General features: G+C 38.5%; 1 protein-coding gene across 4 annotated transcripts in view; it reads right to left on the minus strand.

Moving 5' to 3' along the window:
• Positions 1 to 1,119: 1,119 nt before the first annotated feature.
• The window catches only part of GABRG3 (gamma-aminobutyric acid type A receptor subunit gamma3), a 554,105-nt gene continuing 536,818 nt past the window's right edge, over positions 1,120 to 18,406 (minus strand). For 2 of the 4 annotated variants that reach the window (XM_068268144.1, XM_068268149.1), the window contains 3 exons: positions 14,729 to 14,881; positions 8,781 to 8,977; positions 1,122 to 1,769 (listed from right to left, as the gene is read on the minus strand). In XM_068268144.1, the coding sequence (XP_068124245.1) occupies positions 1,491 to 1,769; positions 8,781 to 8,977; positions 14,729 to 14,881 (629 nt within the window). In that variant the 3' untranslated portion in view covers positions 1,122 to 1,490. Of the gene's footprint in view, positions 1,770 to 8,780; positions 8,978 to 14,728; positions 14,882 to 18,406 lie in introns of those variants that run through there. The other 2 variants (XM_068268143.1, XM_068268147.1) reach the window with 2 other exon arrangements.

Raw genomic sequence — 18,406 nt, forward strand, 5'->3', positions numbered from 1 at the left:
ATGTTTGTTTACTGAAAGTGCTATGCACAGAGGGAGATACTGCTTGCTTCACAGACAGCAAACTGTCAGGGCCATGGCCCTGACATCACACTCTGGGAGGGGTTTCACTACAGATGTCCCTGATGATCTATTCAAGAAAGGGTAAGGTCTTTTCATGGGAAAGGGAATATGATTGGGATGAAGATCCATTCTTGGCTTAAGTTCCTATTTAAGTGCTTTTCCTTACCCCTGTGTGCTTCAAAAAAGTGGTGGGGGTAATGAAATGGGAGAATAGGGAAGATTTATTGGAGAATCTGGAAATTTTCAGACTACTAAAGGGGACCCCAGATATCTACTCCCCATGGGGAAGTAAGTACAAGGGATCACCAATTCCTAGCATCTTACAAATTGCATGGAATTTTAATGTCAGCTAGAATTATTTGCATCCCATTGATCATCTCTACTGCTGATTTTGGGAAGTGACAGTAATGGTGTTTCTGCACTTCATGGCTGCTTGCTGCCCTGTCAAGATGTGATAGTATGCTAACTTGTAAGCAACACTGTATGAAGCTGAACAAGAGCAGTTTTGAATCCTCTGGCTTAATAATTTCCTACCCTAAGTTTGCCCACCCATAGACAAATGGATGCATGGTGTACTATTAAGTGGAAAGTGCATCAGTCTGATGACAAATAAAGAGCTACAAATTTGAGACACTAAACATGTAAAAAAATAAATTTATAGAAAATTTTAATTGTTTGCAAATATGCGTTAAGAATATAGGTGATAGGCACCGTCATAAAAACCCATTGTGACATTAGATGTTAATCACTGGGCACTGTAGTCAAAAGATTTTGTAGAAAACTTCACAATATAAAAGGATGACTTTCTTCTTTGTTCCTTGTTTAGGAAAAGTCTTGTTAGAGACAATGCATTTATAAATAGTGTCCTTCAAAGATAGTCTTCATTGTAAACATTCGTTTGTTCAACTTTTCTGAAGCAATTTTGTCTTCACCTTTATCATTTAGTGTGCTTGTGTTTTTTTTTACCACATCTTTTCTTTTAAAAGGCTACAATATGTTTTATATAATTATGTATCATTTACAAAATAGCTAAATTTGAACTTTAGGTTGAAATAAATAGGTATGCCAGTTTTTTTTTAATAAAAATGTACTTCATTTAAAATATAAATTAAAGATCATTTTAATAAGAGGATGCAACATTATCTCCCTTTATGTTTTCTTACGTACAAGATAATCCATTATATTTTTCAGTATAATTTTTCTATGCCAAATATAGATTTTTTTAGTATATAAGAATTTATAAGCATTGTCTCGTGGTAAAAATTAGGCATCAGTAGTAACATTTCACAATGAAACTCTTTAAATAGAGTCCTTTTTTTTCTTGCTCAGTCTTCAACAAACATATTTCTTGTGAGGAGAAAAAAAGTCTTTGAAATCCCCCAGTATTGTTTGTTGGACTAATTCAAAGGCAGTCTTCACAATGTGAGTCTTTATAGGTAGAGATATCCAACCCAGTATACAAGGTTGAATAATAAGAATGATGTTGGAAAAAACACTCTGGAGTACGAGTCCAATTCTAGAAGGTCTATATGTACTCGACCTCTTCTCCATGAACCAGATTTACATTCATCGTAGCAACAAAAGAAGCTTTGACAGTCTTTGCCATCTAGACACTCATAGACACAAGTGTCTTCAAATTCTTGCCAGTACATGGCATTGTTCAATGTGATTACAGTTGGGGGAGGTCTCATATCCAGAACAGAATAATTCTAAAGGAAGATAAACAAAAAAAAAAACGGTTTACATTTTAAATAGTGTTTAACAGGTTTCCTCATGGATTGACAAAATATTCCTTTGCAGTACACACATCAATAATATCTTGGTTTACTATAGTATTTTTTGTATCTTGGAAGGTATTACATTCAAATGTTTAGGTACACCTGATTTACCATGATTAATTAATATAAGCAAAGTTTATGTATTCATTTTGTACATTAATGAAAACTTACACACAAGATTGTGTATAAATCATCAGCTTGAGGCCGGTTTCACATTAGTAACCTGCATTTTAGTTGCAGTGTGATCGGATGATCACAGCGCACCGCAACGCTAAAAACACACTTTGTAGATACCTGCTGCAATGAGGCTTACTGTAATCCTTGGCAGGAAATCAAATCTTAACTGAGGCTCTCTAGCGCTCACTTCTTGTGGTGGAAATACGCATTGCAAGCAAGTATATTGAAAAAAAATTGCTACCGTCCATGCGCAACCCAACGCAAAAAAGTTTAAATTATCTGTGGTGCCACTGACTTTCATGACTTCCGGTCAATGCATGTCACCATGGATGTTGACCCGAAACATGCTGATGCGTTCGTGTCAGATGCTATACTTCTGCACAGTGCACCGCATCTGGTATGAAATGCCCCATAGACTTTCATTGCTTTAGCATTACCCTCATGAAGAAGCATGTGATCAGTTTGGTCAGATGACAGATATGTAAGTCTCTGATTTACTAGTCAAGATCTTGTGCTAAAGTAGGATGTGATCCCTTTTGCAAATTCATCAGCTGATCGAACAAATCACATGCTACTCCATGAGTTTTCTAAGATATGACCATCACTACAATGAAGTTCATTACATCAAGTTAATTACATCAATAAATGTATATAGTGTAATAAAGCAAAGTAGGGTCAGAATGCATGTTTCATGGTCTAGGCATCATTTAAAAACATAATTGAACTGCAATTGTGGCTCTGGGACTTCAAAAGTCATCACTGACTTTTGCGCGCGCAATTTGCCATGATTCACGCGATTCCTGCGTGCAAAAGTCTGCAATCGCTCGAATCGCAGCACTTTGCGCGCGCAAAAGTCCGCGAACGGCACTTCATGGGCTAACTGTTTAGCACGCCCATGCTAAACAGTTTGCACAGCTTTGTGAATCAAGCCCATGGTATATATTTATCATTGAACTTCACCATCAATGAAAGTTTAAGTGTCAGGGTTCAACCACACAAAAAATTAAAACAAGATGATAAGCAAGTCAGGGGTCATCTGGATTCTGCCTGCTTCTGGTTCTCATAGTTGGTATACTTACTCTCTTGATTGCATAAATCTTTCTTTTAAAGTTTATTAGAGAACGCAAGTTATTGTTTTGGACTTTTGTTTTGGAGTACACATATCCTATACTTAACATTTTCAAGATCACTATGGAGAGATGTGAACAGGGACCGTCACCTAGCTATCTAGTGCTGGTGCCAGTGTACTGTATGCCTGTACATACCATGTTCTCACAATTATAGAACTATAAAAACATATCTTGGCTTAATTGTAATCAACTGCAATGTAAAAATGAGTTACAGTGCATTAAAACCCTACTCAAACATTGTCTGAGGTAAACATTTTCCCTCTTGTTATCTTTTTGCATGCTTTTAGTCCTGTGTACAACATTCATTTGTCTGTTGTGCATTTCCCCACACATTTTCAGAGTGCCCCTATATTGTAGAAGAGTATCATAAACATATACGTCATGCCTAGCCCTCATCCTTTATGAACTCACTATATTTTGGATATTATTCCTGGAGATATAGTTCCAAGCAGGTGGTTAAATCATCAAATAGTCTGGGTATTTTGAGAGTTAGTATAGGTGTGAATAGGTAACATAACTATGTCTTCCATTTTGAGTTCATGGTAATGATCTAGGCTAATGTATACCCAGTGTTAACCTTATGAAATGTTGGATGTTGCATTGCTTTTACATCTAATACAAGGGTAAAAATCACACAGCAGAATTAAGTGAAACATATTAGAGAGGTTGAAAAAGCAAGAAACACTTTGAATAATGTATGAAATGAATAGACCTTGGGCTGTGAAGCCTTTAACAGGGTGCACAGAGGTCCACCTTTATGTAACAGAGGTACAGCATAACAAATAAAGGTCGAACTCAATGCTTTGAAATCCTGAGGTGTATTGCATTGATGTACATATGTTGATCTAATTCCCAAAGCAGGTTTTATTTCATGCAGAAGAGCTGGTGATTGCATATGTACAATATATCTAAAAGAAAACATCTCCACATTCCTGATAAATAATTCATAATGATAAAGTAAACATGATTTATTTATTAGAACCCAGGGCTTAAAACAATTGGGGAGATGCATAAGTGTCTACTTAAGCATTAAGTGCTGTTCTTTTATAAATGATTTAATAGTTACTCAGAGAGCTTGTTTAAATTGTTGAGACTTTGACTAAGGTAACAATTAATTATTCTCCTTCGCACATAGCAAGTCAAATTGCCTCCCTAGTCAGCCACGGAAATACTATTTGGAGGACTGCAGATCTATTTTTACTTTGTGCGCATTGTTATGTTTTTCTTATTCACATTACCTATTACTTATTTATTACATGGATCTTAATTTATTATGCTTACTTTAAGTCACCCTTATTATATGTATAGAAGTCATTGTTTAAAGTAGAATTTTGGATTAAAGGAAATACTGTTGGAGAACAAAAGCTTGATGTGCTCTTCTCTCCTGGACACTGTAACTGTCTCAAAAGGATGGATCTCATGTCACTCACTACTACTATTTACAGGTGCCACCTCCCCGCATTGTAGTCTAAATGGATCTCAGCTAAGAGATCTTCTTCACCATCAATCCATTCACTATGGATTAGAGTGAAAACAAGGCCAGAAGTAAATATTGCAGCTGCAATATTTACAGAACCTCAAAGTGCAGAACAAGATAAAGGAAGTTTGAATGTGATAGATTAGCCTATGCCATGGGCCAAGCTTATAAATGGAATTCAAATAGACCGAAACCCAATCCCCGTCCACAACCAACACCTTCCCTACCTAATAGACCAGTCCAACCCAGGCCCACTAAACCTAATACTAATCCTAAAGCTCCCAACCTTTTACCTAACCAGCCACCCAGTTCATCCATTTCTTCACTGAGTGAAATTAGCTTGGGAGGTCCGACTCCAGCTCCCAAAAAATGTAAGAAATAACTTCAAGATGTTTCACAAACACACTTTGATATTTTTTCACCTAAAAGAAAGGGAGCCCCCTCGGCATCATCTTTAGAATCACTTTGATCCAACATATAACACAATGAACCTGTGTCTTCTCCTAATCTAAGTTCACGATCTTCTTTGTCATCTCTGACATCTCTATCTTTTTTAGGATTGGGCCAGCCAGACACAAAGTATAGGGGAGGTACACAGAAGATGGGCAAGTTGAAAGACAAACAGGGTCATCATCACAAATCAACCATTGGTGCACAATATAGCAGTGACTGCCTGCACCAAGTGATGAATTTTTTACAAAACAGATTATTAATCTATCTGATTTTATACTTAATGATGACCATGTTACAGTTCTCAACTTGGGCCTAGGGTTTGCGGTCACCACGAATTTGGATAAGTTTGAACTGGTGCGAGATTTACACCTCTTTTGTAGACGTGTGGCCCTCAAGGTTATGTTTGGGGGTGATAACAGAGAACCCTCCACTCTGACTACATCACAGAACCGACAGGCCCTACAGGACCTAGTGAGCTTACAGAGCAGCTGTTGTCCCCCAGGTGACACTAATGGCAGTGATTTGATATCATTGGCCTCAGGTGTTGATCCACCTGACAACACTAGAGTGAGACCTAAATCTCGATTTTTTTCCTGCCTTATCAACAGTTCCTTCTATACAAATTTTTGCTCTATCTGTGATGCGAGATCTTGAAACACTTCCCAATTTGTCCCCTGATCTACAAAGGGCCCTTAATGAGCTATCACAGGCCCCTAACTTAGTGATTAAGCCCTCGGACAAGGGCGGCAATGTGGTCCTCATGACCAAGGGTCGATATGAACAGATGTGCTATGAGATTCTAAATAACCCTGACTGGTATGAGAGGGTCCCGATGTCGAGGGTGGAGGCTAGCACGGGTGAATTTAAGAGATTGTTGGATGACAATCTAGCAATGGGATTCATATCCCAAAAGACTTATCATTTCCAGTGGAACCCTAACCCAATATTTACCCACATTTTATGCATTACCAAAGACACACAAATCAGTTACCAATCCTAGTGGAAGACCTATTATTTCAGGATGCAGTTCTCTAACAGCTAATGCTAGTATCTATGTAGATACGCATCTTCAACCTCATGTGAGAGCACTCCCTTCATACATACGGGATACATCCCATCTATTGACCATTTTGGATGGCATGAGGGTTCCGCCCAGAGCCTGGCTGGTCACCCTCGATGTTGAGACCCTCTACTTGAGCATACCGCATGAGGAGGACCTATAAACCATTAGATCAGTGTTAACTAGCCTACCTATTGACAGTATTCTGTATAACATTTTTTTGCTAAAGTTGCTGCGATATAGTTTTGACAAATAATTTCTTCACTTTTGACTCTGCCCACTACCTCCAGGTGCAGGGCACAGCGATGGGGACAACATGTGCCCCGTCCTATGCGTGCCTGTACCTGGGGGAGTGGGAGAGATGTATCTTTGCAGACAAGGACTTAAATGATCTGTTGCAACACGTTCTTACTTGGCATCATTTTATCGATGATAAATTTTTGATTTGGATGGGCACCGAGAAGGATCTGACCAAATTGGTGAGATTGCTCGGGGTCAATCTATTTAATCTGAAGTTTACTATGTCTAAGGATCTACATAGTATTCCTTTTTTGGATGTGACTATCTATATAGACGAGACTGGTATGCTTCAGACCAGACTGTATAGGAAACCGACAGTTGCCAATTCTTTACTACATGCTGGGAGTTTTCCTACCCACCAGATACGCGGCATCCCGACAGGTCAGTACCTTCGGGTGCGGCGTAACTGCTCTGAAGACTCGGATTTCTAGTCTTCAGCCAATGATTTGCAGCAATTCTTCAAAGCAAGGGGTTACCCCAAAAAATATCTCAAAAGGGCTTACTATAGAGCCAGTAAAACCCTGAGGTCAGATTTACTATATAGACCTACAGACTTGAGGACTCAAACTGATAGGGGACTCTCTTTTATTACTAAGTTTTGTAGTGAACATCATCAGATCAGGTCATTACTTCATAAACATTGCCCCTGTTGACGGTGGACCCTAGAGTTGCCGCCCTTGTCCCAGAATCGCCTATGCTAACCTTTAGATGGGCTCCTACAATAGGGGACAAGCTGACACATGGCCACTATTCAGGACAAAGAGTGGCAGGAAAATTATGTAAATGCACTGCATTAGGTACATACCCATGCCATTCATGTAACCAGTGTCATTACATCCTTGTGGGTAGGCTATGTGCTCTGAGAGCTCGAGACAAAACATTGACCGCCAGACATTACACCAACTGTGGAACTGAGGGTGTTATTTATCTGCTCACTTGCCCATGTGTAGCCTTTTATATGGGCAAGATGGGCAGAGCTTTTAGAAGATGTATTTACGAACACACATATGGGATTAGTGAATTCCATGATACACCAGTCACACAACACTTTGCCAGTTGTCAGAGTGCTAACCCAGCCAGGGCACTTTTTTGTCCTTGACAGAGTGCATTCTGATCCCAGAGGAGGTGACTGGGATGGTAGGCTTCTCCAGTGTAAGGACTTTTTTCGTGGTTATGTTTTTTGTTCAATTAAAATACTTTTTCTAAGTGTTTGTGTGTTTATTTACTTTTAACTCTTAAAGGAAATGGGTAAGGGGTACAAGTACCTCTATACTCATTTCTCCTGGGAGGGGGGGTGGGCATCTGGGGGACACCTTTTTAAAGGGGACTCCCAGATTCCACCATGAACCCCCCCCCCCCCCAGGAAATCGCGGCCTCCACCTCCACCGCCCATCGGAGGTGGAGAAGAGCCCCTTGTCCTTGGATTGGACAAGGGCTCGGAGGGGGAGGGGAAAGCTTGGCTGCCCCTGCCCTTCCGAGACCCCCCAATCCATGGACCATGCGGGCTGGTATAGTCAGGGTGCGGAGCCCCACGCGGCCGGTGCTCCGCATTCTGGCTATCCCAGCCTGCATGGGGGACAAGGGGTTAAAGAGGTCTGGGAGGGGGGACCCCACGTCGTTTTTTTTTTTTATATTTCCCACACTCAGAACGAAGTAAGTAAAACTCTTCCCACTTGGGAGAATCTATGAAAATAGTACACTATTGTTACCTGTGCAAAAAAACCTGACATTTTCCGCATTTAAAAGACATTTTTGCCCTTGAAACTTAAAAATCGATTTTCTCAAAAACTATAAGGTCTTTTTGAAAAAAAAAAATTTCCTCTTATTGCCACTGATCCCCTTAATATACCCTAGGAATTTGGTGTTTCTAAACTTTAAGCAGGCCTTGCTATTAACCGTTAAAGTCGGCGGGTTTTTAAATTTATACATTTTTACTTTGAAACTTTAACATCAATTTTCTCAAAAACTATAAGGTCTTTTTGAAAAAAAAATTTCCTCTTATTCCTCCTGATCTCCTTAATATATTCTCCAAATTTGAGGCTCTTAGCATTTAAGGGGGCTTTGCTATTAACCCTTAAAGTCGGCGGCTACCTAACATTGATCCATGCGTCAACTTTTCCGCTTGGGAGCATGGCCATACGCATTAATTTCGCAATACCCACTGTAATGCGAAAATTACACGAAAATTACGCTTACGCGAAATTTCGCGAAATCCTTCTTCATTACGATTATGTACTTACGGCCAAAATCGTAATTACACTAATTACGCGAAATTTCGCGAAATCGTAATTACGTCATTACGCTCATCTCTAATAATACATACAAGGATAACAATAAAAACTTACCGATTTTTTCTTTTTTTTACATCTAGGCTTTTTGCAACTTGAATAATAATTAAGTGCTGCATACTCTATTAATGCCGCGAAAACAAATAAGAAACAGACAGTCACAAATAGATCCATGGCGGTAACATAGGACACTCGTGGTAAAGACTTTCTTGCTATGGTACTCAGAGTCGTCATTGTCAAAACAGTAGTAATGCCTGGATATGAAAAAAATATTTGTTACATATAAAGTAGTTTACATCAGAGCTAGTGTACACTTGATTTTTTTTTTTAATAAATGCTATCTCCATTTACAGTACAAATGCACAAATGTAAAGCATATCTAATGAAAAGTATTACAATGTTTGACAGTTAAAGGAATGCTGTAAGGGGTGGGGGAAAAAGAGTTGAACTTACCTGGGGCTTCTAATGGTCACCCGCAGACATCCTGTGCGCAGCCACTCACCGATGATCTGGTCCCCGCCGGCGGTTCACTTTGGGAATTCGTGACTTTTAAGTTGCAAACCCACTGTGCCTGATGTCAGCTGCAGCAAGGATGCAGTTGTGCAGGCACAGTGGGTTTGCGACTTTAAAGTCGCAATTTCCAGAAGTAAACCAGTGGTGGGGACTGGAGCATCGGTGAGTGGCTGCGCGGGCACAGTCTGTGGGGGACCGTTGGAAGCCCCAGGTAAGTTTAACTTTTTTTCCCCCACACCCACACCACAGTGTTTTTCTTTTTTAATTATCATACAAAAATATGGCCCCAACATACAATAGTATGTTGGTACCATATTTAGTAACATTCTCACTTTGGTTTGTGGGTTTCAAGATGTCACCATGCACAACAAAGCCAAAAGACCCCACAAAAATATTCAACAAATCAGGAAACTCTCAGGGGTTACTCAGACCAGAGCCTATAATTTCTATTCGCAATGTGTGCATCAAGGCAGTTATATATATTTATATATTTTTTTCTAATGAATATGACAACAATATTATGGTGATTGCTGAGAAACTTGTATGCATTATACTAAAGGAGAACAGTTCTGTTCCAGTGTCATCAGGGATATAAGAATCTAAGAAACACACTGTTACACAAACTCACCAGGATATCCCAGTTGTACCAAATGATTTTTTTTATATATTGATATTTGGATGTACTTTGACTTTCAAGTAAGCCAGGATAGTACCTCTTTGACAGCAAAGCTCTCATGTAATTTGGGAGGGAGGACTGCATCCAGCCACTCCTGGCACTCCAAGCCATGGAATACTTGCCCTAAAACACTATTTACTGACCTGGGGAAGTGGGTTGACTCATGAAACATGTTGTCTGTTGTTGTTGTGTTTTGTTTTGAATTTTAAATAAACTATTGGTCTTATTTATACAATGTGTACAACACATTGCACCAAATATGGCTCCTGGTTTCTCATGTGCTCTTTTCCTCTTTCTGGTAGATGCTATGTTTTACAGACCTCTGTTCATGTTTTATTGATTATCCCACTGGGTTAAAGTAACACTATGGCCTCAATTCACTAAGCTTATCTCCTGTCTTTAATAACGTTTTCGAGTGATCACCATGGTGATGAGGCGTATAGTATTCAGTAAACATTTTACCTTTGGCAAACCTAAAGTTACCTCTTCCGTCTTTAAGTTAACTCTTCAATCTTTAAAATAACTCCAGAATGTTAAAGTTAAAGACAGGCTGTTAATTAACTGCATGTGAAAATAACTACAGAGGAGGTAACTTAACTATAGAGGAGGTAACTTAAGGAATTAAGAGATAAGATAACACTCTCACTGTGTGGAGGTAAGTTTTCTCTTGCCTTATTATCTCCAGCATGATCTTAGTGAATTGAGGTCTATGCATCCATAGTGTTACTTTAACCCATTGGGGTAGCCAATAAAATGCAAATGGAGGCCTGGTAAACCTGGGATCTTCCAGAAAAAGGCAAAAAGCACATGAGAGAACAGGATTCACTAATGTTCTATGGGGCTGAAGATCACTGAAAAACTTAATGAAGCCAGCAAAGCTGGCTTGATTTATTTCTTAATTTTCTATTAGGTGGCAAAGTTTTGCAATACTTAGTTGAGTGCAGTTGTGGCAAATCATAGAGAGGATTGCTGAAAGACTAGTTTAACAGTGGTAGAGCCTTCTGGAGTTCATGTGACTGATGTAGACCAGCCACATCACCCAGTTGCATCACCTGGCTAAGTCTATAAATATAAGCTGAATTAGTTGAGCAGAAGAGCTTGAAGATGATGGAACTCCCTACAGCAACTCTGCAAGCAGTATGCCTTCACTGTTCTAGATAAGAACTCCAAAGTTAAAGAGAAAACACTACAAAACACTGGCCAATATGCAATCAACCTTTTCTCCCGGGTTTTCTCCTAGGAGATAGTCATCTATTTAGAAAAACTTTTTTAGCACTTAACAATTAAAAAGGACCAAAACGTAGGAGGGAAAGTACTATCAGAACTATTGTAAGTATTTTCTTGCTTGCTGGTGATTTAAAAGGCATATTATTATGAAGTTTGAAAATATCACTTAGGAGAAAATTCAGGAGAAAAGGTTCATTGCATATTGGCCCCTGTGTTTAAAGCGGAATATAACCCTGCATTTCAACTTTGCTCTAAAACATTATTTACAGCATATTATATGCAACCAGCATTTTTTTTTACTAGACCAGCATTGCAAGGATTAAACACAGAGGTTTAAAGTTCGTGGAGAGATATGCAGAGGTTCAGATAGATACATTTTAACTACATAGAATGTAACAAGTGATAAATGTACTGTATACACCCTTTGGCTATCCTCCAGCTCCTTCTCAGTCAGAGAGAGTGAGTCACATTACACATCTAGATACATTTATGTAAACAAAATGTATCTATCTCAGCTTCGGATGCGTCTGCAGAAATCTCCAGGAACTTTAAAGCTCTTTGTAACCCTTCCAATGCTAGTCTAGTAAAAAAAAAAATGCTGGTTGCATATAATATACTGTAAATAATGTTTTAGAGCAAAGTTGAAATGCAGGGTTATATTCCGCTTTAATTGACTAACTTTCGCACTTCAGACAAAGTGGTAAGTAGTCTCATAAGAGCCCATAAACTGTACATCATCCAAGATAGGGATGTTTTTGTAAGCACTCCAATATTGGGTCAATTGAATCAGGTGTGTGAATAACACCATAACCCCCCGGATCGTTTCACTGGGCACCGTCATAGCAACAATGCTATGATGTGCGCCCCGTGTAGCGGCAATTCGGAGCTCTGGCAGCTGCCAGACCCCAAATTACATCTCCCTCCGAGTTGCGACAACTCGGAGGGCTTAGGCAAACGCAGGGGGGATTACAGCATACCAGAATCCCCCCTCAGATCAGGGCCGGGGCAGTGTCTGGGGACAGGCACAAGTTGAAACACCAGAATATCTGCATGCATTTCACTGCACTGCCCCTTTCTTTCCCTGCTAGAGATGACTTTAGATGTAGCACCAGCGTGTTTACAGAGCATGGAGCAGCATTGTGTGTACAGAGCATGGAGCAGCAGCCTGTGTACAGAGCATGGAGCTCCTCTGGGGAACTTAACAGAGCCAGGTATGAGCACAGCCCTGTGCCCTGCTGGGTGAATACTTCACTTTCCCCTTCATTACCAATGTCGGCTGTCCTCATTATTATCTGTATCCAAACTGCTCCTGATCGATCCAGTTGTCTATCGGGAGCAGAACGGACATGTCGGAAATAATCGCCGGATCCTGTCAGTCGGACAGGAAATTGCATTTTGTGTACCCAACGTGATGTCCTACCACATTATACTGTATTGTGCGTGGCTGAGGCAGACCTTTCAGGAATCCCCCCCCCCCTTTAAAATCCTGGGGGGTAGCCCCTGGAGGGGGAGGGGAAATAGTATTTAACGCTGCCTCGGAGTTTAGCGGCAGCAGGAGAGTCGTCATTCGGCTCTCCCCACACCATTCTGAGCGTTGCCAAAATAATATGCACCCCATACCCCCCACCCATTTTTACTGAGCACTGCACACAGCTAGTAGATGTCTGAATATCTTTGTGCCCACCAGCAGAGTTTATTTAGTAGCAGTAGAAGGCTATTTCTTTTCTTTTTGTGAGTCAACACACCCACTGCTGACAACTTTAGGAGATGTGGAGGTCTATCTCTGTTCATGAATTATTCCTTAAGCAAATGAACAGGGCTGGTATAGCTTTATCATTATGGTTTTGTTTACTAAACAAAAAAATAGATCTGTTGCTGCAAAAATGTTTATTTTAAATAACAAAAGCACACCTCTGCTCTCTTCTCAGTGAATGTCTACTGTTTGCAGGGCTTAAGATAATCCTGATGCCGGGCATGAGAGCTGCCATGAATCCTTCAGTAATATTTAATAAGATATTTTATGTGTTATAGTCACATTTGTATTAATTTATCCACATCATAAGCCACTAAAACTGTCACAAAACCTTTTTCATTGATGTTTCATCACTGTGTTTCAGTATATAGTTCAATCATTGAATTGCAGATTTTCTCTTAATAGCTCATGCAATGAACCTGTTAGTGCAGGTCTCACAAAATCGCGCAAAAACATATCTAAATCAGTGCGTACATTCAGAAATGCTGCAGGTAAATTTGGGTGCAGGGTGAAGCTGAAAGACAGCTCACCCTGCTGTAGCTAAACTTCCTCCTGTATTAAAACTATTCCCCTACTGACTACCTAAAAATTTGTCTGGCCACGTAATTTGGGTTTCACTATTGGTGACAGTTGAATTACCCCACTGTTTTTTTTGCTAATTTGGACTGCAGCTATATCCGGTGCCAAAATTAGTCACTGAGCACCACTATAGCCGTAATTTGCATTACATCCTATGGCAGCACCAAAATTCCAGCCACTGTGCTGAAATCAGCTGTCTTGAGATCACATGCTACTTGTGATGAAACTTTATTTTTTTTTATTCACTGCCAGACTCTGTGTCAGCAGAAAACCACTCCCTGTTCCTTCCCCACTGTAAACATGGATCAATGTAGTGTCCCCTTTATTTCCTTGAGCTTTCTAGATCATTTTCATTTCACATTCCATTCAAATCCAATAGCAAAAAAATTCATGCAAAGTGGAAAGGTTTATTTACTTATCAGTGATATGTGACATTCCTAATAGATTAAATGGATTGCAGGTTTTATTTTTGTATTTAAACATAAAAACACATTTAAAGATGATACATTTAAAAATGAAGCCATATCATCTAAAAAAAAAAAAATCTTTGCCTATTATCTGTTAAGTCTGCTAGCTGTTTGCCATGGTTGTCTCAGCATCAAGTTCCGTAATGTCCAGTTTACTGAAAGTGTTTATAACAAGTAAAGATTTACAAAAGGGGACACTTGTACCCATGCTAGATTCTTGAACAAGGTGGCCTAACCAACCTTGGGTGCTTCGGCATGCCTTGGCTAAATTCCATCTAGCTTGTACAGCCGGGGATTTTCAATGACTTGGAAATGTTCTTTTATTTATAATACAACCATGACAAACCCCTTGAAAACACATAGGTGATCTTGATTTAAATACTTATATTCCTCTGGAAAATAATTGCCTACACCACTGATAATCTTGATAGATCATTATTAAGAAGATTAAGAAAGTGGATGTGTATGCAATCAGATATCTTGTATTTTTCTCCTTGTAATTAACACAGACAACATTGCAGAGATATGTTTTCAATTTGACATGACAGTACATCTCATCAGTGCTAATCATTCTAATGTACATTGTAGGTCTATATCACTGGAAAATTAGCTGGAGTGATTGTATATTTTTAACTTTTCAAATGAAAATCCAGGAAAGTAGGGGACTGGTTGGAGATGGAGAAAAACATCATAACCAGTGTTGGGCTTCAAAAACAGAGCTTGGACCTTAAAATATGAATAGTTTTTTTCCCTCAAATGAAAATATTTACTCAGTATATGAATCTCTTACCTAATGCTGTTCTTGCTGGTGCTGAATCTTTTTTTATCCAGAACGATACCCAGGACAACACAACTGTTAATATGCAAGGGATGTAAGTTTGAATAGTGAAGTATCCCATTCTTCTGCTTAAATCAAAGTATACCGTCATGACAATGTAATCACCTGTTCAAAAGATGCAAAATATTCTTTATAGACCCCTGTCATGATAATTTTAAGGACAACAGCTGAATATACAGTATACTCGGTAAACTACAGAAAATAGAGTAATCTCATCTTGAAGCAATAAAGTTAGTCAAAATCATCTAAAATGAGAGATACCATTTTTTTTTTGGACTATAAGACAGTCACACCAGGCTATAAGACACACCTAGGTTTAGAGGACAAAAACCAGGATGCGTCCATGGTGCAAGGGTGTCTTATAGACCTTTTTAAGACAGCAAGCAGACAGACTGGAGAGGCTAATGCTGTTAAGTTAACTTTTTATTGTGATGCATTTCACAGGGGATTGCCCCTGCTTAATCAAGCATACATGGAAAGTAAAAGAAACATACTGACTATTAATATGACACCATTCACCTGGACAGTTGCACAAGACATTTTCTAGATTTGTCTGACAGAGATTAATTAATCACCAGGCCAGGTCCATCTGGTTGAGTGCGCCCCCAGTTGTCTGGAGTATAAACTTAGAACTTTTAAAACTGTCTATTTGATCTGGCCTGTCAGCTACACTTCTAAACACTGCCCAACTGTTCATCCTCTAATAATATGAATACTAAAGTTCCACAAACTATTCAAGAAAATAACCTAAAAAAATTACCAGGCTCAGATGTTGTTTCTCATGCATTTCCAAAATGTTGCGCATACCAACTAGCACCAGGGTTAACTGATATTTTAAGCCAGTGTCTCAATTTTTCTTACCTGCTTCAAAAGTTCCATTACTGTTCTTTTTTCTAAAAAGCCAAAAATAGCATCCTTGACTACAGACCTGTTGCGCTTACATCAGTAGTGAAAAATATTTTGTCAGGGACCACATACCGGCTCTTTTGCAGATTATCTACTGGTCTAACAGATGTGCAGACGAAGCTGTCAATATGTGCCTTCATTAAATCCAGCAGGAACCTATACCAGGATTGTGTTCAATTACTTCTGATCTGCTTACAATACTATAATCCCGCTATTGTTACACAGTAAACTCTCCTCCTTGGCTGTACATGACCTCATTTCTTTGTGCATAACTCATTTCCTGATAGGCAACATCAGTTTAGGTTGGGAAAGTATATCTCAGATTCTTTGACCTTAGCACTGGAGCTTTTCCAACCACTGTGCTTTCTTCTTGGTAAACTCGCTTTACACTAGTGACTGGAAATCCACAGACCCATCTGTTAAGGTTCTAAAGCCTGAAGATGACATGATAGTGGTTGGACTCATGCAATGCGGATACATTAGATTATTGCTCCATAATGGACCAGCTCTGTTCTTGGCAAATCTGCAGTGTTTTGTAATATTATGTTCTCAGGACAGTAGATTATGGATTGTATAATGAACTTTCCATATGCTGTTAAGCATTGTTACATTTCTCTGTTTATTGAGCAAGAACTTTGTCTAATACTTCATAGTGTGAACTTACTTGAGCTATGAAATCCCATGGGTATTTCAATTATTTAGAGGACCACTATCGTGAAAAATATGAAAACACATAAAAAAGTAACATTTTCCCAGGGTAAAATGTGCTGTAAATTTATTTTATTTTCTTATATGTTGCTGTGACTTACAGGAGGAAGCAGAAATCTGACAGACCTGACTGGTTTTTAACTAACCCATCTCCTCATAGGGAAGTCTCATGGTTTCCTTTATTTTCAAAATCACTTAGTGAATGGCAGTTGCTCAGTCCAACTGCCAGAATAGTGTGCAAACAGGTGGTTGGTCAGCCTACATCTTTGTATATATCCTATTGAGGGAGTGCTTTTGTGAACAAAAAATGAAATCTTGAGAACTCCCCATGAGGAGATGAACTAGTCAAAAACATGTCATTTCCTTCAGATTTCTACTTTCCACTGTAGGCCACAGCATCATAGAAGAAAAGTCATTTAAAGTTCACTTTACTTTGGAAGAAACATACTTCTTATTTATATGTGTATATATATATATATATATATATATATATATATATATATATATATATATATATATATAATATTTATTTTTTATTAATTTTTTTGCAATAGTGACCCCTGGTCAAAAATTGTTCTGGAGTACTTACATAGCTATTGGCTGACAAATAATTATGGAGAATGTCCATTGTTCAATACCTTACTTAAAAAATAAATTAAAATATGATGTGCATGCTTCTGCTAATGCAGATGTATTATAAAATGATCTTAATCATTAGAGTTCAATTTGATATTCAGTGAGATAACTTTATCTCTTGGTAATAGCAAGAGATGAGTTCATTAGGCGAAGTATAGTGTTTATAATCAGAGCATTTACTTTGGTCTCTAATCAAAACATTTGACATGGAAACAATTGTTGAGCATAAGGACAAAGGAAAGTGAAGGAAAAACCTTTAATTAAAAAAATATTAATTAGCAATTACAGAAGGTCAAATTTTAAAATTCATTAAGCAGGAAGCTGTACATTTATATGAAAAGGAAATGAATGCATAATGAGCCACTGCGTAAGACTTATTGGGATTATAAGAAACCATTAATCTAATTATCATGTTCTATTGAAATGAAAGGAATTGCAATTTAGTTTGCTAAGTTTTATTACTGTGCTAAAAATACACACTGAAACAGTTTGCACATTTCAATTAATAACAGAAGACTTTTAATTAAAATCTATAGTAAAAATAATTAGACGTATGTACACCACTCATGTAGTTACAGATGTTGAATTCTAGTATTAAAAATGTTGCAGCCAGCAATCTTCTGTCAATGAAATGGCTGCTATTAAACAAGACCCTGGGAACCTTGAATGTGGACTGGAGAAAATATTTTGATTGGCGTCAAATCCAGACTTTACAGATTGTTTATTGCAGTTTATTGATTGTGCTGATTTCACTTTAAATTATTGCTTATCGTTATGTATATAACTGATATCCTTTTTTGTGTCCTATCGAGTAGTTTACATGGTCCAATCATTAATAAGACAGGTTCATTGCAAAATGTCCACATAAGAAAATAAATCTGTATTTTAACAGACGATCATGCTGGATCAAAAGTGCACCCTTTATTTAGTGTAAAATACTAATTAAGGGAAATGTGTGTGTGTGTGTGTATATATATAGTGTGTATATATATTTATTTTTAATTATTTATTTATTTTATTTATAAAGCGGCAACATATTACGCAGCGCTGGACATTAGTTTAGGTTACAGACAATATTTAGGGGTGACATACAGCAAAATGACAATACCTGAATACAAGAAAGACCAGATCATGCAGCACAGTATGAGTACAAGGTAATGCTTAGTCACTGGAGGGGAGCATGGAGATTAGGCAAGTTAGGTTCACTCAGAGGCATAGCATGGGTTCACAGTAATGGAGGCGCATGATCAGGTAGGACACAAAAGGAGGAGGACCCTGCCCAAAGGCTTACAATCTAGAGAGAGAGGTAAAAACACAAAAGGTAGGGGACAAGAGTTCAGCTGTGGGTTTAGAGCACTTGTGAGGGGTAGTAGGCCAGAG

This window comes from Hyperolius riggenbachi, chromosome 2 (assembly GCF_040937935.1).
Source record: "Hyperolius riggenbachi isolate aHypRig1 chromosome 2, aHypRig1.pri, whole genome shotgun sequence".
In the NCBI taxonomy this organism is placed as follows: Eukaryota; Metazoa; Chordata; class Amphibia; order Anura; family Hyperoliidae; genus Hyperolius; species Hyperolius riggenbachi.